Raw genomic sequence first — 22,743 nt, 5'->3', positions numbered from 1 at the left:
CTGTAATTATTAAACTGCACGCAGTGCTATTAGAACAGCTCAGGAGGTCAATGTGCAGTACCTGGCAGCACTGAAGAGAGCAGAGGTGAGTTTACTGGCAACAGCGAGGGCCACATGAGATAATAATGGCTGTGTACTGCCCTGCAATATTAAATACAATTGTTTTGTTAATTAGGAAACCAAAAAAAATGTAAATCACTGCTTATAAAGTCTTATAAAACTCAAAAAATACAAAATAGAGCAAAGACATATATTTATATAAAAGCACCTTATATCATCGTTGTCCTTTCAGAGAATGGAAATGCTATTACTAGTCGATCTAAGAAATTGCCCTAGGGCATCTTGATAGCAGCTAAGCTGTGTGACTGAATATAACTTATTGCAACTGCCCATTGTAGCAACATAATCGTTATTTAAACCGTAGCCTTCAGCAAGACTTTAAATGCTCATTTTTTATTATTATCCAGCCTTTCTCACTCTCTCAAGAAGGAATACAACATCCATCTTTACCTGGTGACCAAGACTCGCAAACTGATATAATCAATAGTGGTGCGGACCCAGTGGTCCTTCAACTTATTACCCCAAGCATGTACTGCAGCGCATATATTACGCCAGTATTTCTGCTAACGTTTAACCTACAGTACTCCCGCTGGCACTTACTTTATGTTATTTTATTCTAATTCGCACTCACTTTCAGGCACCTCATTCCGCCTCTTACTTCGCTACTGTTCAGCATAGATTGTCTTGCCAGGCATATTTGTTATGATCAATTTATGAGTTTTAGTTTTGCCAGTGAGTTAGGCTCAAACAGTTGACCTGTGCTTAGTTCAGCATGTTTAATTAATTATCTACTCTAGGTGGAACTGAAGATTATCTAGCATAGCTAGCTACTAATTTACTATCCACCATGTACCTTTCAATACACATCTAGCTTACTATCTTTACGTACTACCACTGTTTTACTGGGAGCTTTGATGTGTCCTTTTAGCCTGTATATTAGAACTTTAAAATGAGGCAGTCATGTCGCGGAGGATATGTCAATGTGTGTATCATTGTAATTTTTATGTGTGACCATTTAATATATATCCCCTTTTTCTTTACTGTACCCACTTTACCTATGCCTCAATAAAAGAAAGATTTACAAAATCCATCTTTAATATTTTTTATTTTCTTTTGGTTATAAGCTATTAAGAAAAAAAAACATTAAATTGAAACAATGTAAATGTTATATTGTTTGTGGACCTAGCAATGTAACTTGGGCAACAAATAACATTGTGACGTGACCCCACACAGGACACCGGCAAACTGGAGTAGTGATGCTGTAAGCCAGCTGACCTGACATGGACCCAAGTTTGGACATTGATAAGAGCACTGTGACTGCATTACCATTGTATCAACACTTAAGGATCCAACTATCTGTAATAGGCCGGGCCATGAAAGTTACTTGCCACTGCAAGCCTAAAGAGTTTGTGGTTTAGTCACTAGGGGGTGCATTTCTACTAGCTAGGACTACTAGCTTTTACCCGCCATTGGCATTGCTGCCACACGATAATCACAGAAGAACCAAACCAACCTCCAGTGCAAAAAAGAAGCCAGTGAATGGATTGGAGCCCACAGTAATATACTGGGACATGGTGGGAGGACTCCCCTTTATGGCTGCATTGAAACCTCCCAAAATGGAAGCAGTCTTCATCTGATCAAATGGAGATAACGCCATGACACCTGTAAAGAAATACAGAAAAAACATAATATTTTTTTTTTTTTTTTTTAAATCGCTGGCCATTTCTGCACAGATGTGAATGTAACTTAGGTAAATGTTTAATGTTCTATTCATTGATTACGCCAACAGTATTTATAGGATACATTTCCTTCTAGTGCATTTGGATTAAGGTTTCATTTAAGGATTTCTTCACTAATGAACAGGTGTAACAGGTACAACAAAAGTCTGAATTAAAATATATCAAGGGCTTTATGTACCGACAGCTGGGGCAAAGTTCTACAAGTGGAACAAGCTTCCATGGTGACTGCTCCCTATATTTATTTATCTTGCTGCCCCAACCACCTCTAATTACATTGGCATTAAAGGTATACAGCAGAAAGGATTTGAAACTTTTTTTAATGCATTTAAAACAGGCAAATTGAGAATATATATATATATGCATAGGAATGGCTCTCTGCCATTAGCAGCGGAGGCGGCGAGTGGAACCATGCAAACCCCAGGTAAGTAGTTAAACCATTCAAAAATGGTAGACTAGTTACAATAAGGGTACCAGGGCACTAATGCCATCATAACCACTACAGCTCGTTGAAGTGGTTATGGTGAATGGAGAGTTCCTTTAAGCTGTGAAGAAGCCAGTCAGAGTGGGAGGAGATGTCTATAGCATGAGCACATCATACAAACGCTTGGACACTTGGATAAAGGAAATATTAGTGTCACACTGTGACATATTACAGCTGCAGAGATTTGCAAAAACATACACAATGTATGCAGGATGATGGTGACATGGAACCTCTGTGCACCATAGACTATTAAAAGGAAGGAGTATAGGCTATTACGCTGAGTGGTATATAGAAGGAGCAGCACACCTAAAGGATAGGGCTCCCTCACAGGCCCTATAGGTATATAGCTATAAAGAAGGAGAGAAAGGTGGCGCCACAGAGATAATATATAAAATGAAATATAAGCAAGTAGTAATATAGAAATAAACAATGACATAATTCAGAGAGAGAACAATAAAAATAATAATAGGTATAAAAATAGATTATATATATATATATATATATATATATATATATAGAACAGAACAGGATGCTTTGGAGTAGTATCTCTCTGGAACAAGTAAAACACGTTTCTCCCTTAGGGCTTTCTCAAGTGGATAAAAAAAAAAAAAAAAAAAATTTAAAAAAAAAATAAAAAACAACACTTGAGAGATACTACTCCAAAGCATCCTTGGTGGGGACTATACCACTTACGTCTTATCATTGAGCAGTGCGTCGCCCAATTAAATGTGAGTAACCATTTGGTATTTTTATACACTCTCCTGGTTTTATCACATTGAACACTATTGTTGATTTTTATGTTACATATGGTCCCCATCTAACGAGATATCTACTTACAACACTCCCTCACGTAACCCAGAAATGGGGATTATACCACTGTATGCGGTTTATGCTAGAGCTAGGTTTTAGCTCTCAAAAATGTGAGTAGGACCATATAGACCTCTTTTATCGGCTGCACCTATTTTGGTTTTATTGCACTATTAGATTTTCTTTTCCCTTTCATACGGATCCCACGAACCCCTCGATCCCACTACTCCATAACGTCTCTACTTTTAGATAGAACTGTGATTGTTCTCATCCAAACGTTTTACTGGACTCTTTTTGGACTGATATATATATATATATATATACACCCCTCATACCTGTTATTTTTGGTTCTCTCTCTGTATTATGTCATTGTTTATTTCTATATTACTACTTGATTATATTTTATTTTATATATTATCTCTGTGGCGCCACCTTTCTCTCCTTCCTTATATTATGCTGAGTGGATTGCTCATTTAACTAACAATGTGCTTAATCTGGGCCTGCTATGTAAGGAATTAAGACTTTTCTTAATGGATTTGTCACAATGGACTATAGGCTTGCTGAGGGTGTAAGGGATTACATTTCACCAATAAATGTATGGCTGAGGCATTTGGTAAACACAAAAAAAACGTGAAAACTCACCAACACTAACATGGTCAACAATAGAATCAACATCTTGAAGGCCCCACTTCTTGTAGGCCAGTGGTGGTGGCTGCACGTTCTCATTGCCAGAAGCAGCAGCTAATGATTATATAATACAATACAGGTCAGAGAAAGCCAACAATAATGCTTTATGTCATCTGTTTAATGAGTTCAGCTCAGTAATTTTTTTTTTTTCAAATATTTTTATTGATTTTCAAGTTTCATAACCGTAATTATGTATACATTAATTACATCCGAAACCGTGACAGCGTGGCTTCAACAAATAATGTTACGTAACATTTACAAGAGATATTGATAATCATTATACAGATGATGACATAAATTGAGTTTTGGACAAGCATTATACAATTAATGATGAGTATGGGATGTCAAATAATTTTCCTTTTTGTTGAGATTTTGGAGAGGCATCATAAATATTAGATGTTCCGCTGTGAAGGGTATCTGTTTGTGCATGATAATCTGTGTGTGCATGATAATCTGTGTGAGTTTGTGTATGCGGGTCCAGAACTTTTTAATTTTAGGGCATTGCCACCAGATATGTGTTGGGTTAGCCTCCCCCTGCCTGCATCTCCAGCAAATATTTTGTGTTCCTGGGAACATTTTGCTTAGTTTGGAGGGCGTGTAGTGCCAGCGGGTTAGGCGTTTATAGTTACTTTCCTGGTTGGAAGTTCCAATGGATATTTTGTGGGTTCTGGTAAAAATGTGTTTCCATTGCTCCCCTGAAATGTCTAAGTTCATTTCTCTAGTCCACTTGGAGGCGAAACCAGGAATGTCAGTTTTGTCTGAGTGTAACAGTAATTTGTACATTGTAGATAACAATTTCTTTTTTAAAGGATGTGTTGTACACAGCTGTTCAAAGGTTGACAGTTCCCTGTTTCCCCCTGGCAGCAGATTCTGGCTCCCCATGAAATGTTTCATTTGTGAATAATGTAATTGTTGCATACTCGTAGGGGGTTGGCCGAGAGTTAGATCGTGCAATGTTATTAATGTATTATCCTTGGTGATGTCCTGGAGTGTAATGTTTGCGGCCCCCCGATGTAGCTCATAAGTTCTACCTGTGATACCTGATGGCAGTAGTGGGTTACGCGTAATCTGGTATCGTGGCGATGGATATGGGGCTATATTTGTGGTATTAATTACCTTCGACCATGTCTGTAGTGTAGTTAAGATGAGCGGGTGTTGTTTATGTTTGAGAAGCGCGGTGTTCAGTTTGTGCCACGGGAGTGAATCAAGAGGCGCTAGGCATTGTTCCCTCTCTATGTTCACCCACTGCTGGGAGGGTTGTTCCTTCATCCACTCATAGATCCGAGACAAGTGCACTGCTTTACAGTATTGTTCTATGTCAGGAATGCCCATTCCCCCTTTCTCCCTTGGTTGAATTAAGAGTTTTAGTGGTAATCTAGGTTTGGATTGTGACCAGATAAAGGATGTCAATGTCCCCTTGATTATGGAGAAGAAACTAACTGGTAGCTTAATTGGGACTGTTTGTAAAGTATATAGGATGCGAGGCAATATCACCATTTTTATGATGCTTATTCTACAAAACCATCCGTAGCATGGTTTATATTCCAGGCCTTCAAATCTTTAGAGACGGCTTCCACAAGTGGGGCGTAGTTTAGGTCATAAAGTTGTTTTAGTTGGTGTGGCAAGTGTATTCCTAGATATTTTATTGATTTCGTTGCCCACGTAAAATTGAAGTTTTTATGTATGTACTTATCTGTATCTAGGGTTGTGTGCAGAGGGAGGATCTCACATTTTGTGAGATTTGCTTGGAAGTTCGAGACGTCACTGTATGCTCTCATTTCCGCTAGTATATGCGGGATAGATTGCAATGGTTTAGAGATCGTGAAAAGCAAGTCGTCTGCAAAGGCAGAGACTTTATAATCTATATTTACTATTGTGATGCCGTGTATGTGTGGGTTATTTCGTATTCCCTGTATGAATGGTTCCAGAACAAGGATAAAAAATCAATGGGGAGAGTGGACACCCCTGTCTGGTCCCATTCCTTATATATATATATATATCGCTTCTGAGAGCTGGCTATTGATGCGTATTCAGGCAGTTGGTGTGGAATATAGTCTCCCCAGCCATTTTAACCACCTGGGTCCAAAACCCAGATGTTCCATCGTGGCTGTCATGAGGGACCAATCCACCCTATCAAATGCCTTTTCGGCATCAATAGCCAGTAGTACACTCTGTGCAACCTTATAGTATTTGCCTGTGTAGCCGTCCGGCCCAGGACTCTTTCCCAATGGGATTTGTTTAACTACATTGTGGAACTCTTCAGTGGTGATGGGTTTGTCCAGGAATTCCGCCAAGTTGCGCGGAATAGTGGTATTAATTTGATTAGCTAGAAATTCCCGTATCTTATCTTTGGGGGGTACCGTGTCTCTTATATTATATAGGGAAGAGTAATATGTGTGGAATGCCGACAGGATTTTCGGCATTGTGTCACTGAGCCATCTGGTAGCTTAATGTGTGATATGAATGTTGATTGTCTTTGTTGTTGTAGAGATTGCGCGAGTAGTTTACCGCATTTGCCCCCTTGTGTAAAGTAAGAGTGTTTGGTCCTTTGTACAGATCTGATAGCCTGTAGGTTGAGAATGGTTTTGAGTTCTGCCCTCTTAGCTAGTAAATTGTTATAAGTGTGTATCGTAGTATCCTTACTGTGATTAAGCTCTAGGTTTCTTATATCCCGGGTTAAGGATGTTATGTTAGCTTCTCTAAGCTTTTTCTGAGCTGAGGTTATTTTAATGATTTCTCTTCTGAGGACGCATTTGTGAGCTTCCCATATCACATCTGGCCTAGTGTCTTGGCTTGAATTGGTCTCGAAGTACCTCTGCGCACTTGTTTTAATTTGTTCTATGACCTCCTCTTTATTTAAGAGAAGATCGTTCAGTTTCCATTGAGGGGCGGCCCTAGTTAAAGAAGGTATTGTTATATCTAGGGTTAGTGGAGCATGGTCAGACCATGTGATGGTACCATATGATGCTGTCTTTATCAGATTGAGGTAGGTGTGGGGTAGGAGCAACATGTCTATTCTAGTATATGTGCCGGATGTTGAGGAGTAGAATGAGTAATCTCTACCAGTGGGGTGCAGTGCCCTCCAACTGTCATATAATCTGGTCTCGTGTAGGATATCGAGTATTCGGTTACGGGTGGGCTCTAGGTATGCACTGGAGGTGGCGGATGTATCTAACTGGCCGTCTAATGAGATGTTGAGATCCCCTCCCACAACCAATAGACCTTCTTGAAATTCAAATAACTTGTGGAGCAATTTTCTTAGGACCACACTTTGTTTTTTTATTGGGATGGTAAAGGTTTGCTAATGTTATGGTGGTATTGTCTAGTTTTCCTTTAATGAAAATGTATCTACCTGCGTCATCATTGAGTTGTCCCGTGAGTGTGAACTCTCTCAAGCAAAATCGCCACTCCCCTTGCTTTAGCTGCAGTATAATGACTAAAATAACCTGTAGGATATTTACGGTTTCTAAGTGAGGGAGCCTGGTTCCTGCGAAAATGCGTTTCTTGTACAAACACAATATCTGCTTTATATCTCTGGAAATCTGTGAGTGCAAGTGATCTTTTCTCCGGGGTGTTCAGCCCCTTGGCATTCTGGGAGTGTATCCGTAGGGTCAGTTTTGGGTCTGTGTTGGTTGTGTGTGCTGGAGGGTCAGTGGTTCCAGTCTGTGGTGTCACCGTCTGAGTATTCCTATTTGTCCTATTTAGTATTCCTATTTGTCATCTTTCCCCCAATTATTGAGGGTTTGCTTGTCACTTATTAATCAACAGTTATACGTTAACAACAACATCAACAAAATATTAAAGTAAAATATGAAAGTAGTGAAATGAGGAGGATCAGCGAAGATCCTCAGACACTTGTCCTCTCGTAGTTGGAGGACTTACTAAAGGTCCCCGTGCAAGAGGCAGAAACAGTTACTATGCGGGTGTGGTGATTGACTAGAACCGGAGGCATGCAATCGGACAATTCTTTGTACATAATTCGTTGGAGGATCTGGAGGAGGGGAGGGGGGGGGGAGGGGATAGAGTGATGGGAAAGGGGGTGGAAACACAAGGGGAAAGTAGAACACATTCTGTTACTTATTTCTATCCCCCAAGCTATCAGTCTCCTGCTCAACAACAATGCATATATATACTGGTATTTCTCTCTGTGGAGTCGGGGTCAAAAGCGAGCTATATTATTAACATTAATTTCAAGGTCAACAGTGGCCTTTCTTTTTTTTTTTTGCACAATGTGATATATGACCTTATAATCGGTTGTCACCCAGCGTAACTGAACCAGTCCTTCCCGAGTTCTGTCTCCCTGGTCTTGGGTACAAGAACTGTGTTGCCCAGGAGATGTAGTCCATATCGACCTTTGGTGTTGATGTGCTCTTTATCATGCCAAATCTATTTCACCGGACCTTGTTCCTGGAGAGGACTTGGGTGACTCGGGGGTCCCATATCTTCAATCGACAGATATAAGAGTCTGTTAGTTGTGCTGGTGGAAGTCCCCAATGATTTGAAGATCTTGAAAATCGTGAAAATCTTGTTTGGTGTTATATCCTTAAAGTCCAATGTTGTGTTACAGTGGTTGTTTCAACTATGTATGGTTGTGGTAGCTATTTCCAATTATGTGTGCCAGCTCTTGCTCTTAACTAATCTGTCATGTTGCCGCAGACGGTGTAGCCCAGGGGGCGGAGACCATGGCCTAGCGGGTATCATCCCTTTGGTTCACCAACGATCTGCAAAGTCGTGGGTCAGCCCTTCTTTTCTTGGCCGGGGTAGTCCATCTTTGTCTTTGGGGTAGAAAAGAAGAATCTTGATTTGGTTACAGTGCATACCAATCCGTAATGTTAGTGTTCGGCAATTCTAATGCTCTCAGGAAGGGTTTTACATCCAGATGTGTAACTATGGAATGCATCACTCCCTTGTGATGGACGATCAATGCGAATGGGTACCCCCATCTATATTTCATGTTGCAGTTGCGCAAAAATTCCGTGATTGGCTTTAATGCGCGTCTCGCTTGTAGTGTGAACCACGATAAATCTGGGAAAATCTGTATGTGATTTTCGTGGTACAAAAGGGGTTGAGATGTTTTTCTGATGGCCTTGAGAATGTTGTCCTTTACTGAGAAATAATGGAGCCTGCAGATTACATCCCGTGAGGCTTCTGTTGCCGCTCCTCTAGGGCGTAGTGATCTGTGGGCTCTGTCCATTAATATCAGGTTGTCCACAGGGTCCCCCAATATAAGATTAAATAATTCTTTCAAAGTAGCCATCAAATCTTCCCCTTGCGTTTCAGGAAGGCCCTTTATTCTCAGGGTATTTCTCCTGCTCCTATTGTCTAAGTCATCTATTTGCCTCTGCATAGAGGACAGGGTCAGTGCCTGTGTGTCTAATGTGGAGGAATTATTTACAATCTGGGCCTGCATTACATCCTTTTCTTCTTCTAAGTCTGTAACTTTAAGACTTACTTGCTGTATGTCTGCGCCCATTGCATCGATTTTAGACTGCAGAGCTGCTTCTATTCTGCCGATCATATTGGCCATGTCTGCTTTGGATTGCAGGTTCCTCGGCAGTTCTTTTATGTCGGGGTCATTTGCCTGTGTGTGAGTACCTCATGAGCCTTCCGACGGTGCCGGGCTTGACGGTGCCGATTCCGCCGCCATGTTGGAATTTGCGGCCTCATCCACGCGGGACGCCGCGTCTTTGAAATACCGTGTAAAAGTGCTGGATTTCACGGTAGGTGTTTTGCTGGATGCCCCCTGAGCGTTGGTGTTCTTTTTGGGGTTCCCCATGATTCCTCCAGACCTCTGATGGCGTTGGATTGCACCTCGTTGTTCAGGGAGCTGAATTAGTGCACGTCCATGAGTGAGTGTGTGTGTGTGTGTGTGTGTATAATTATAAAAATCACAGAATTTCATAGCCCCAAGTTTTACCCTCGACTTATCCACGAGGCATAGCATATTTCACAATTGTTGGTCACAAAACTGCACTCGACTTATACATGAGATCGACTTATACACGAGTATATACGGTATGTTATAAAGACATTAATTTAATAAACGTAACCAGTCTTTGATACAGATAGCTTTATTGGCATGGATATATGAAGCAGTATATAGAAAAAAGACAGTACCTGCAAAAAAAATAATAATTAAAAAATAAAATAAAAAGGACCTACCTCTAGCCACTTGATTGCGGCATGCCCTAAGAGACTGGAAAAGGCTGAAACCATCGATGGTCACTACTGCCGAAGGGTACAAGATGCTCATTTCTTCATGCTTTCATAAATACATGAAACAGAAAATGTTATGAGCAATACAAGCAGCTGGCAGAGTGACCATGCACACTACACAGACCGTGAACAAGGTTGGCTACCCTACATGTTCAACACCCTAAAATAACTAGAGGTGGAGGATCAAACTATTTGCAATTATCTCCATGTAATAAAAATTTTAAAAGAACATGCTTACTGATTAAAAAATATTCTCTTCTCCTTTCGCATCAGTATGTATAATAATATATACACTATCTCAATAATTAGCAACTTTCTTTTTTCAAATACTAAAAAGCTCTCTGGATAAGGACTCTATATAAGAAATGTTAATTCAATTATAAATACATATGTTTGGTCATGGTCCACAAGATTCCATAAGTTGTGAAGATTTTGCTTTCCTCAACTGAAGAAATAGAAAAGTCCCAGAAAATCGAGTAGGCACCATCTCGTTCCTGCTTCTCCTACGTGACACTTCCCAGTTAGCGTTTAAGTCAAACAAAGAATAAGGAAACCAGCAGGAATAAGAAGCATAAAGGACCAAGAAACCATAATTTGTGGCTTGAGGTATACGCAGAAAGCATGAACTGGAGAAAATAGAGGTTTGGCATGAAAAAAAGGGGGCAGAAAACTAAGTGGGAAGAAAGTCTTAAGTGTTTTTGGCTTACAAAGCTTCATCAAACATCAAAACAGTACCATTTGGCAAATTAGGCATGAAAAACCAAGTGGGTGCTGTACAAAATCTGCTTCATGGAAACCTCACGATGGAAGGCGCAGGGGACTGACCACCACCTCTCTAGTAGAATGGGTGATAATGCTGCCAGACATTGGTTTCTTCATAAAGGAATATGCCTACCAAATCAGTGACTTTAAGAAGGCCAAGTTAACAGTCAAAGAAAAACCTTTCTGAAAGGATCACACTTTCTAAAGAGGTTTACAAGCTTCAACAGAACATTTAAAAAAAACTTAAATAAAAAAATATCACAGGTATGGTAAAACACATATGCTGAGGAAAAATTAGGAAAGGGGAATGAAAGGTCAGAGCAGAAATCTCAGAAACCCTACTAGCAAAGGAAATATCCAACATGACGAGAAGTTTAGAGGACAAACACAAAAAATAAAGCTTGTGAGTAGGTTCAAATGGGGAGCGGTGAAGAATCTGCAGAACCACATTCAAACTCCACAGTGAGATGTCAGGATGACCTGGTGAATACAATTGTGAAAAGTTGTACACTTCTGAAATGTGTACTGTTGAAATAATTACCTTAATATCCTCTGCCCAATGAAGAAACCTGGAGACTTCAGCCATGGTGGCTGGACTCCTTGTTCTCTTTGATGATGGACAAAGCCACAGTAGTGATATTGTCAAATTGGAGATGTACATCAGTGACTTATCACAGGGCAGACTATGATTAAAGACATGGTCAAGGACACTGATTGGTCACATTGCCTCCAGAGGAGATAAAATCTCCCGAGCTTATCGCATTAAGCCCACCACTATGCCACAGTACCCCAACCGTAGTGTGTCTTAGACACATTTTTACATGGCAGATAAACATTTTTATTCCAATACTTACTGCTTAAACAGCTTCCAGCGACTCTCCTCAAAATCATGCTTTCCTTTGGTCACTATCAAAGAAGATGCCATGACAGAAGACATTGATTAATGTAGAAAATAATAAATCTTGTAGAGCTCTATGGACTTCAAAAACTCTGAAGGAGGTAGAACCATGACTGAGGAATTTTCTGTGGGAGGAGCAGGAAGAAGGAGGTGGATACAAATGTTTCAGGGATTGGTTCTACCTCTCCATTTGAGGAGATATTCATCATAAGTGATGTATTCTTGTGGACCATGACCAAACTAAGATAAAAAGAGACAACTATGACGACTTTGTGTAGATTAAGGTCTTCCGTTAGACATAAATTTAAGCTGTGTGTGCAAGAGAAACCACAGCACATGCGTTAACTAAATGTCACCTACTTATGTGATGTTTGACTAATGATGTAAACATCTGTTTTCACACGATACCAAGAGCCCCTCCCCCCCATAATCATAGCACTTGGCATTGTATTTGACTACGTTCCACAGCATTATTGGAGCACACAGTTATTTGAGAACCCACTTTAGCCACCATACTTGTAGTTTACACCTCTGTGATGTCACATATTTCTAAGAAAATACAGAAAATAGAAAGGCAGACACGGAAACAAATACATGGAGACATTCTGTTTTAAATTGTTATTACCTGTTCTGTAACACCAGGGTGTCTGGGAAACTCATATGTTCTGCATTTAAGTTGAAGGATGGGATCTTCATTTAACAGCTGAGCTAGAAGCAGCACGCCACTCTAGAGAACAGTGAGCGACACTCAGTAATCATTTGTGAAAGTAATAACAGGCAAAGAAAGCAAGAATCCAGAAGTAACCTAAAATCAAAACCGACTAGCATTTACTGCCAGGGTTATATTCATTAAATTAGGAACTTAACAAGGAAATGCAAATTTTTGTTGCCAATAATTTGCAATCGCCTAGTCAGTTTCTTACAAGCCAGACTCGAGGAATCTAAGAGTAGTATATTACATACAACCACTAACAGGCCTAAAGAGCTATTCTGGAGAAATGTTCTAGAAGTGAAGCAGTTACTAATATTCCTTTGGTTTTCATTTATCTACTCAGGGCTTATAAATGGGTTTTTTTTTTGCCTCCCTGATTTATCTGAGACTTGCAAAATACAAGTGGAGCAGTGAATCTCTGCAATGCTGTCTTCAAAACCCTGAACAATTCACACAAGGCAAATATAGTGACTTCTGAAGCAAATTATCCAGGCTCATGCTCCACAATTGGCTCCATTCATGTTTTTTTTCTCAAAGAAGCTAAAGATGCACCTGCGACACCGGCTTCTTCATAGACCAGTACAGCCATCGCACGCACATTCCATACAAACCTGGGGATTACCGTACACCCATTGCAAACACTCCCCATACAAAATGATGTATTATTAGGGAGAAACAGTGATATGGCAAGTGAGCAAATGCATTACCAGTTTTCATAGATCATCAACATACTGTCATTATTATTCTGTCATTTACCTTCACTGACATTGGAATTAAAGGAATTGGGGTCTGGACAGTATACACTGCTACTTGCAATAAGAGGCCAGAGACAGGCTGAGTGCATCAGGTGGCACTCTTAGACTATCACAAACATTGATCTGGGAGGAAGACAGAGAAGATGGGCACCTTGGGGGAACAACTTTGGGATTTAGCCTTTAGAAAACTGATTAGCCTCACAAGGTAAGAAGGTGCCCAGGGACTCCAGCTTCCATAAAAACTTAAAGGGATCCTACAGTGAAAGGAAATCAAACCCATTTTCCTGGCACTATACACTCTTGGAGTGCCCCCCTTCCTCGGAGCCTCCCTCTCTCGGCGTTGAAGGGGTTAAAACTCCCTTCAGCCACTTACCTTAATCCAGCGCCAGGCTCCCTCAGCGCTGGTGACCTCTCCTCCCCCACCGACATCAGCTCCTGAGTACAGCCGAATGCGCATGCGCGGCCAGAGGCGAGCGAGCATTCAAATCCGCCCATAGGAAAGCATTACTCAATGCTTTCCTATGGGGATCTTATATGACGCTGGACTCCATGAGGAAGTCCAGCATCAAATAAGTGCAATTTACTCAGTGTGAGTCGCAGAAGCGGCCTCTAGTGGATGTCAGGGAGACAGCCACTAGAGGCTGGATTAGCCCTGCAGTATAAACATAGCAGTTTCTCTGAAACGGCTATGTTTTCAGCTGCAGGGTTAAAACTAGGGAGACCTGGCACCCAGACCACTTCATTGAGCTGAAGTGGTCTGGGTGAAGTTTAGTTATTATGGGGATGGATTGGCCTGTAATCAGAAGAGCATAAAATTTATTCTCACACAATGTATTTAATGAATTCATGAAACCATCTCTGCTTGTAATCTAGGCACAAATTGTCATACTCAGGATTTTATATAACCCTGATCTGAAGAAGCTTATTATGTATTTAAGAAAATGTAAAAAAAAAAAAAGGAATAAGCTACTTATGATCACATTTGAATGCCGACAAGGTCTACATTTTTGCATGCATAAAACAGACTTAATACAACTAGGAAAAAAAATTAATTTGCATGGTTCATATAAGTAGATTATTTAAATAAACCAAGGAGAACTCAACAAATATCTGCTATGAGCCAAATGTTTTAAGATAAATTATGATGAGAGAAAAAATAAATCAATACAGATGTCATACAATTTTTAAGTATTGAATGATATGTCTTTTGCATTTAGAGCTCTTGCACTTTGGTATAAGCAGGGGAAAAAAAACGTTAAAAGGGACAGTATAGTCACCATAACTTATTGTATTTGTTCTGGTTATTATAATCATTCTCTTTAAGATTTTTGAAGTTAACACTATCTTTTCTCTTTTCAGAGAAAAGGCAGTGTTTACATTACAGCCTAGCTATACCTCCACTGGCGACTCTTCATATGGCTACTAGAGGTGCTTCCTGGAACAGTGCTGCACAATGTGCAGCACTGCCATTCAGTGTCTACACCCTCCGCATGGAGACACTGAACTTTCCTAATAGAGATGCATTAATGAGGAGATGCCGATTGGCCAGGGCTGTGTTTGTATTTGTGCTGGCTCTGCCCATGATCTGCCTCCTTGACAGTCTCAGCCAATCCAATGCTTTGTTATGTGAAAGCACTGTGATTCGCTCAGAACACCACTTCTTTTTTTCCCCATGTTTATTGTTTATTCCATTTTATAAAAATGCAAAAAATCGTACAAGATCACCATAAACGACAAAATCGCTCAATGACAAAAACGTCTCCTGGCACATACATTTTGATAACAAGTGTTATAGACATTTTAAAGTATTACAAAACGTCTTGGACATTAGTACATCACATTATGTTGTCCCATGGTTTGGTGATCCAATGCATACTGGATAAATTCAAAACATAACAGTAGCGCCAACATAAATCACATTAGTAAACCTAGATATTTAACAAAACAAAATGAAAATACCACCAAGGATGGCTATATGGATATTCGACTTAAACATAGGTTCTGATGCAATGATCTACTGGGTTTTAGTTATGGCTGCCGGAGATATGCCTTATGGTTTGGCAATGTTACTAGCTGACCAGAGCACCTGTCTATTAGCTTTCTGCTCTCCTCGTAGTAAGCCCTTCCTTTATACCGTCTCTAAGAACACCACTTCTGATGACGTCAGCCAGGCAGGCTGATCAGGGGCAGAACCAGCAGCATCAGATTGCAAAAAAGGTAAGATTTTGCTATATTTATGAGGGCATGGGGGGGCTAGATGGTGTATTTCACACTATATGGTTAGGAATACACATTTGTGTTCCTGACCCTATAGTGTCCCTTTAAAATCTTATCAGGCTTTGGAAACAATCAAATTCCAGGGTATAATGAAAAGTATTATTGAAGATAAACTAGAGGTTATTTTGAAATCTGGAGTGATCATCGGGTGTATTCAGTTGGTTTAAGGTGGAACTGTGAATAGAAGATTAATGCACAAGCACACATCTAACAAAAAGCTATGGGTTGGGCCATTTATTTTCAATAAAGCTCATTAGTATTATTTTTTTAATTTACGGAGCATGCTTGGCTGTCTTGACATACTATGTAAATTAATTTAACCCCTGCATTGCTATATACGCATGTATGGTACTAATAAAGGAATTTGCAAGTGGGCATGTGCTCATATAGTATCTGTCAGTAGATACCAGGGTTACATGAGCGCGGCCACTGAAAAGTCTCTCTGAACACAGTAGTGCAGCAGAAGTAAGCATATTTGCGTTTTATTTTTATATTTTTTTAAACCAACCTTCCGTGCATTATTAACCCCAATACATGCTTCAACAGTGTTTACTGGGCTGAGATCTTTAATGTATATTGCTATATATAAATAAACATATCTGTGTATGGATCTATTTGTTGGGAGATCAATAACTATCCGTGGTGAGTAAGCTTGTCACAAATTCCCACTTACCTCAGTATAAAAGCGAACATATCCCGATGTGAACCCTACAACAATGCATGTCCAGTCTGGCCTCCCAGTAGAGCTCCTGTACAATGTTATAAAAGTAAACATTTTTAATGTATGGAATATGCATTTAAAAAAAAAAAAAAAAGCAATCTGCTTCCTGATAAGAATGTACCCACTTCAGGCCCATAAAAGTAAAGCATAACTTAAGATTTGACTTATATAAAATAGTACATTTAGAAAACCTAAACTTGTGTCAAGTATGACATTTTAGCAAGCATTTGGGCTGTTTGTAATCTGTTGCTCGGATATTTTATTGTCTTTAACAATGACTGAAATGCTAGATGGATTCTGGATTATAAAACACAGAAGCCAATCAGAAAACGGTTTGAATTTTATTATTAAATTCTTTATTTTTGCTGTGCCAGAAATAACAAAACGTGTTTATGATGCCACAACTGCAATAACAAGCAAGGTAGTATCGTACAATATAAGACAGTTGCATGGCAAACAGAGTAAGTTAGCACACATTTTTTTTGGTTAGTAAAACAGTTAGGTCTAACGTGCCTAAGCAAATTACTGTATATAGATAGTCGGCGGATAGTGTATCTAAGACACAGATATTCTCAAGGTTAAAGATAGAGACATGCATATATCAACATGAATTTTAAACAGGAAAATTTCCCAGGGAGGACCCTGGCTAGTTGCATGTGGTAAGAAGTGTGCCAGGGGTGATACCAGAGATTAGGAAAAAGATGCTGGAGTGTAGTGTCACAGGAGTTCAAGGGTGTATGAGAGTTGTGTCACAGAAGGGCCCTGCAGCCCTGCAGCTGTAGGGCCCTGCAGCCCTGGCACCTGTATCAGCCTATGCCGGATAGTGGTATCGCATTGTCCTGCGGCTTTAAGAGGAAGGGTGGTCCTCTGAGTCTCTGTGTGTGCCCACAGGTTGTTCCTTGTGACCAGATTGCGATTATTCACGGTTCCGCAGTTCGTTGATGGGTCTCCGTGATGGGCCGCGGCACGACCCTCTTGGTAGGTTTCCTGCGCCGGATCGGTGAGCTCTTCGCGGTTCGCCGCCATGTTGGAGGCCTGCGTGCTGCTGGAGCCCCAGGCTGCTGCTTGGTGTGTATTTGCCGTGGTGTAGAGCCGCTACCCAGTTGTTTTAAGGGGGGGTGCTGCATCCTGCTCTCCACTCTCTGCCAGAAATCTTCAAAGATTTTGTCCAGTCTGGACAGGGCATCTTGCCTTTCCCCTGTGTTGCTGGGGATCCTCGTGGCCCCCAGACCGGGAGATCGGCCGCTTCTCCCGCCCCGTGCAACATAGGCCGCATGTTCCGAGACGTGCCACAGATGGGCTCACCTCAAATCTTTGGGCCCTGCAGTGTTTCTCAGCTGGAGCAAGTAGTAGGTGAGGCCCTGGATTCGACCCAAATAAAGCTGGGTTAAGCAAAAGTTTGCTTATTAGTCAGTATAGGAGAGGAGCTCCCTCAATGCACGTCTCTCCTCCATGCCTGTCAGGCCTCACCCCCCAGAAAACTGTTTGAATTTTAAAGGGTAAAGGTATTTTATTCTGGTCTCTCTTGGGCCATATTTCCTGACCAAAGGCAGTGGTTTGTATTCTTTTTCTGAGAAGTATTGTTGCCCATCAATTTAAATTATTCCTACTAGCCGCATCTTATTATAACCCACTGACAGCTAATATTTGTATCCCAAATTTAACAAACTACAGTTCCCATGCCACAAGGCTGAACATATTGGGAAATGTACTTCTGGAAAATCTGGGGTGCCAAGTTTAGCCATCACAGTTATAAAATAAAAGTGTACGCCCCTCATGCAATTAAGAGGCATGAAACCAATTGCAATTCTTTAAAAAGGGTACTTATCATGGTACCTACAACGTATACTCTTTTGAAATTGCATAACATTTCATCTATACTATGTGCAAGCAAATATTCTAGCAAATGATAGATTTGGGGAAGAAAAAAAACGATTTCAAAAAAGGTCCTTCTCCCACCCGCCCGTCAATTCTTCAGCATAGACTATGAAAATGAATTGATTGACAAGCGAGATCAGAAGAGACCTCCCAAAAGTGTCCCTTTGTTCTCTATGCACAGCAACCACAGCTTATGTGCTGTGGGTGCAATGGTAACTCCCTAGCCGATGTTACTGGCACTGACATTGGATTATAGTCTTTTTGCCAAGCAGGAAAATGATTCACACACAAAAAAAAAAAATGTATTTAAAAAAATAAAAAAAATAATCCTTTCCATTCTATCATTGGGCTAGTTTCTTAATCACTTTTGTTTTACTTATTACTCTACTGATTAAATTATAAACTCAAATAAATTACAAAAAAATATAAAAATGATTGCAAATATTGATTTTAAAAATGCTGTCCACATACAGATACCTTTTTTGGCTTGCCAATGGAATGCATAGTGCGCTGCTGATATATTCACTGCAATAAAAACCAGAACATGGAATTAGAATGTACAGATAAGGATTGTTTGAGAAAACACAAATCTGAAAAGATCTCTAAGATCATCAGTGGCCTTAGAGCTGGTTTAGCATCATGGGAAACATAGTCCAGACATGAGTAAACAAGATTAACATCCCTGAATTATAGCGACTGTTTGCACTATTAATCAGATCTGAATGTGAAAATCTAATAAAAACATCCAGAAACATCTTCATTGAATACTATTCTACCAATCTACTTCCCTAATACGTCCCTTACCTTTTGTGTCACTTTACCCCACTCCCTCTAGCATGTGAGCTCATTGAGCAGAGCCCTCAACCCACTCTGTTCCTGTGTATCCAACTTGTCTGGTTACAACTACGTGTTTGTTAGTCCAACCATTGTAAAGCGCTACGGAATTTGTTGGTGCTATATAAATATAATAATAATAATAATAATGTGTTACAAAGCTTATCATAGTGGTGCTTGCGTAGAATAGCTTCATTATATAGGTACCATTGGGCCAGACATTTAACATATAACTCTGAAGAATACAACATTCTCAATTAGATATTAACAGAGCTAACAACTCTGCACATGGGAGGGGATTTAAGATCTGGAAAGTGAATGAAATCATGCTTAGATTCTTCAATTTAAATTCAAAATGGAGGGGTGTAGGTTCTACTTCCCTCCAGCAGTCGTTCGGCCAATGCAGGAATTTCACATCCACATTATCAAGGTTTATTAACTTAAGTGGGAATTCAAGGTGAATTCAAAGTGAATTTCAATTTACGGTCAGAGTAGCTGAATAAAAAGCAGAGCTAGAAATTTTTTTCTTGGAAATGTTTTAATTCGTTTTGAATTCACTTTAAATTCTCACATTAGTGAATAACCCCATAACTATCGAAACCTGTCCAACCCCAGATTGCAATTGCTGGCAGTGAGCTCTGGGCTAATGACAGAGGTTAAGACTCAGAAGATTAAAAGCTCACAGAGCATGTGTTTCTGTATACAGCCCTGATTTCGGCAGAGTTCCAATACCACAACCAGATTGCATTAATGATTTTAGTGCAGATCACCTATGGAATAAATGCACGTTTTGCTTTTTTTTTTTTTTTTTTTAAACTTTATAATTAGAATATTTCAGCACATTTATATGCACAACATAAATCTAAATATGTACATCCAGGGAATGGATTATTGCATCACTTATTTATATATCTATGGCATACAAACAGCTTAGAGCTTAAACAGATTAAATTGGTAATATTGGTAACTTCTAAATGTCAACTGCACCACGGTACCTGTTTTCAGCATTTAAAGACCCGCTCCAGACCACCTCATACTGCATGTCCTCTCTTCCCTTCTCGTTCGCCTTCCATTTTGCTGAGGTTCCAAACCCAAAACATATATTAAATATTATTATTTTTTTGCGTACATATCACATACTTACATTTATTAGTCTGCACAGTGTGTACTTATTAACTAAATCAATACCAACTACATTGTTTTTTTACAGTAAGCCAGACAAATGCTCCCATACCACTTCATTACAGGTGTAGTGGCCCTTTAGTATTAACCCTTTAATCTAAAACATTGCCATTTAGTAAATACAGCAATGTTAAGATTGCAGGGTTAAAATACCTCTAGTGGTTATCTTCTCAACAGTCACTAGAGATGCTGCCATTGAATAACAGTCAGACCCAGTTACTCAATCAAATGACTCTCATCGAGAGTATCTGATTGGTGCAGCATACTAGCCTCCCGCTGCTTCCTTACGAGGATGCATTGGATTGGCGGAGGTCATCAGCATTGATGTATGCAAGACCAGCATTGCGAAGATTGGCACGGCAAGGGCTACAAGGTAAGCAAAAAAAATAAATTTGTTTGCTGAGGGGCAGTATTAGCCTAAACAGTCAAAAGAGTGTTTGTATTCCGAACACTATAGTGTTCCTTTAAGGGTACATTTTGCACACCCCTACCTTTGTAAATTTATACAGAGGGGAAAAACTGACAAGATTATAATATATTGGTGTTCACAAATTTTACTAAGCTGATAATTGTGAAACATTCTTCAACTCAACTACATTGCCAGTTTCGCTAGTTTAACCTCAAATTTGCAATTTATTGGTCATTTTCACAATTCTCAGCTTAGTATATACACCCTATTAACATGTATGTGAAACAATAAACAGAAATCCAATTAGTGCTGGCGTCTCTAGGCGGTTTGAATACTGACAGCCTGACTACACCCACATACAATGATATCTGTTCTATTTTATTATTAAGTTATTTTAGAATGAAAATGGATTTGAATATGGGCGAACAAAGCCAGTACACTGAAATCTAACCATTCTATAAAAAATGTCCAATGGCTGAAAATTTTAAACTGAGCATGTAGTATGGATCAGCAATGCTTCAAGCCTGGTTTAGCATGATTTGAAACATAGTCTGTGATAGCTTCAAAGCCAAAGGAGAGGAACCTATGGCTCAGAGAAATTTTCAATCGCAAAATCAGAAAAGCAAAGGGATAAAAGAGTAATATAACATTTGCTTACGTGCTAAAAACACTGCTTTCTGTTCATGTGCTATCACCATCAAATCATTAGTAGGTGACAAGGACAAGACACAGTCTTGCAGCCAGTAGAAATTAGGTGCTGTGCCAGAGGCTTCCTCTTCTTCCTGGACAATAGAACAGAACAAATCATAAAACAAACAATGCTGCAATCACAGATATAAATGACAATATAGGGTTTGGAGTGTGGAGCCATCTCTTATAAACACAAGTTTTGATTGGATGTTGTTATCTCTTTTACACACTTGACTTCCAATGTTTTTTTTTGTTTTTTTACATGAAGTTACTTATATCCACCTCTTTTTCTTAAATGTAAATTTTAAAAGTGGGTCTATGCATTTTATTAATAAAAGTGGCAAATGGCATTACTATTGTGCCAACTGATCCCACAGTGCAAATGAGACGAACTATCAAAAATGTTGACAGCATCAAGAGGTTAATGATACTCCAAAGAGCTGACAATAGAGGACTGTAAGATAGATCAGAGTGTGTCTCGTCTCATAGTTGGACCACAATATGCCACGTTTCAGGACATTTTATTATATAATTACAATAGTAAGTAATCATAGTTCAGATAATATCGATCCACAGTTTAAATCTTATAAGCTGTGTACATCCAAATCAACTGTTTGACCCATTTCGGGTCTTTTTCAAGACGTTGAATTGTATTCAAGAAATGCTCTGGTGAAACTGTTAAAGCGGCACTGTCATGGCTGCATCCATTTTTTATTTTTTTTAATCCCCCTCTTCCAACTACTCTAAATTTGATTGCCCCCCTAGTCACCCACAAATGCCTCTAGGTCCCACATTTCACCTTTTTTTACCCTTTTTATTTCTTGTCCGGATCTAGGTCCTAAGCGCCGCCATCTTAGCGTTGCCCGATAAAGGTTCTGCAGGACACATCATCTGCCCACACTAGATAGCGCTGTGAAATTCCCACAGATGCCCAATTGTACACTTGGGCATTCGCTTTTGTCCCAGATGGGAGTTTTGGCTATTTTTCATTTGTCAGAAATTAAACAAATTCAAAGTAACAGATAAAAGTACTTACAGGCACTTTGTTGTCATTGTCTTCCCAAGCACCCCAATCTTCATTCTGCCAGTTAGCCAAATTATCTGGAAATGGAATGTGAAAGGCATGTTCATTAAGGGCTGAGCATACTGCAGAATTATATATTATCACATTAAATGATTTTAAAATAAACTGCACAGATAACCCACGCATTTGATGGTAAGAGGGTAACGAAGTAAAGAACACCTGAAATGAGGCTCCCTGGTCATGCACAGCCTTCCCTGGGTTATTTACTAAATTGAAATTATTTTTTTAAGCAAATTAAATCAAAATAGTAAAATACAGACAGACAAAATAGCTCTAGTTGCAGCTTGGTTGTTTTAGCCTCAATTTTACAATCCAGATTTTATTTACTAAAATACAGAGTTTAGTGAATAAACCTGCATCGGTTCTTATACAAAAGAGGTTTTGCCATGTACGTTTTAGAAATGCATTAGCATCATATCCGTAGCTAGGTTCTAAGTGTTATGGATGGTTTATGATCCCACTTTAAAACGATATCAGTTTTAACGATGTGTGTTTATTGCAGAGTTGTAAAGAAACCATTTGAACTTGGTATTACAGACGATCATTATAGC

At 39.6% G+C, this 22,743-nt stretch overlaps 1 protein-coding gene across 1 annotated transcript in view; it reads right to left on the bottom strand.

Moving 5' to 3' along the window:
* RAB3GAP2 (RAB3 GTPase activating non-catalytic protein subunit 2) overlaps positions 1-22,743 on the bottom strand; it is a 90,783-nt gene that overhangs the window by 52,052 nt on the left and 15,988 nt on the right. The window contains exons 2-11 of the mRNA XM_063443814.1: positions 22,145-22,209; positions 21,077-21,200; positions 19,823-19,904; positions 18,471-18,518; positions 16,068-16,143; positions 12,276-12,377; positions 9,937-10,036; positions 3,730-3,828; positions 1,574-1,722; positions 62-141 (exon numbers count right to left, since the gene is read on the bottom strand). Of these exons, the coding sequence (XP_063299884.1) occupies positions 62-141; positions 1,574-1,722; positions 3,730-3,828; positions 9,937-10,036; positions 12,276-12,377; positions 16,068-16,143; positions 18,471-18,518; positions 19,823-19,904; positions 21,077-21,200; positions 22,145-22,209 (925 nt within the window). The remainder of the gene's footprint in view (positions 1-61; positions 142-1,573; positions 1,723-3,729; positions 3,829-9,936; positions 10,037-12,275; positions 12,378-16,067; positions 16,144-18,470; positions 18,519-19,822; positions 19,905-21,076; positions 21,201-22,144; positions 22,210-22,743) is intronic.

Source organism: Pelobates fuscus, chromosome 2 (genome assembly GCF_036172605.1).
Source record: "Pelobates fuscus isolate aPelFus1 chromosome 2, aPelFus1.pri, whole genome shotgun sequence".
Classification (NCBI taxonomy): Eukaryota; Metazoa; Chordata; class Amphibia; order Anura; family Pelobatidae; genus Pelobates; species Pelobates fuscus.
The sequence above is the reverse complement of the archived record's forward strand: the minus strand, read 5'-3'. Positions and strand labels throughout refer to the sequence as shown.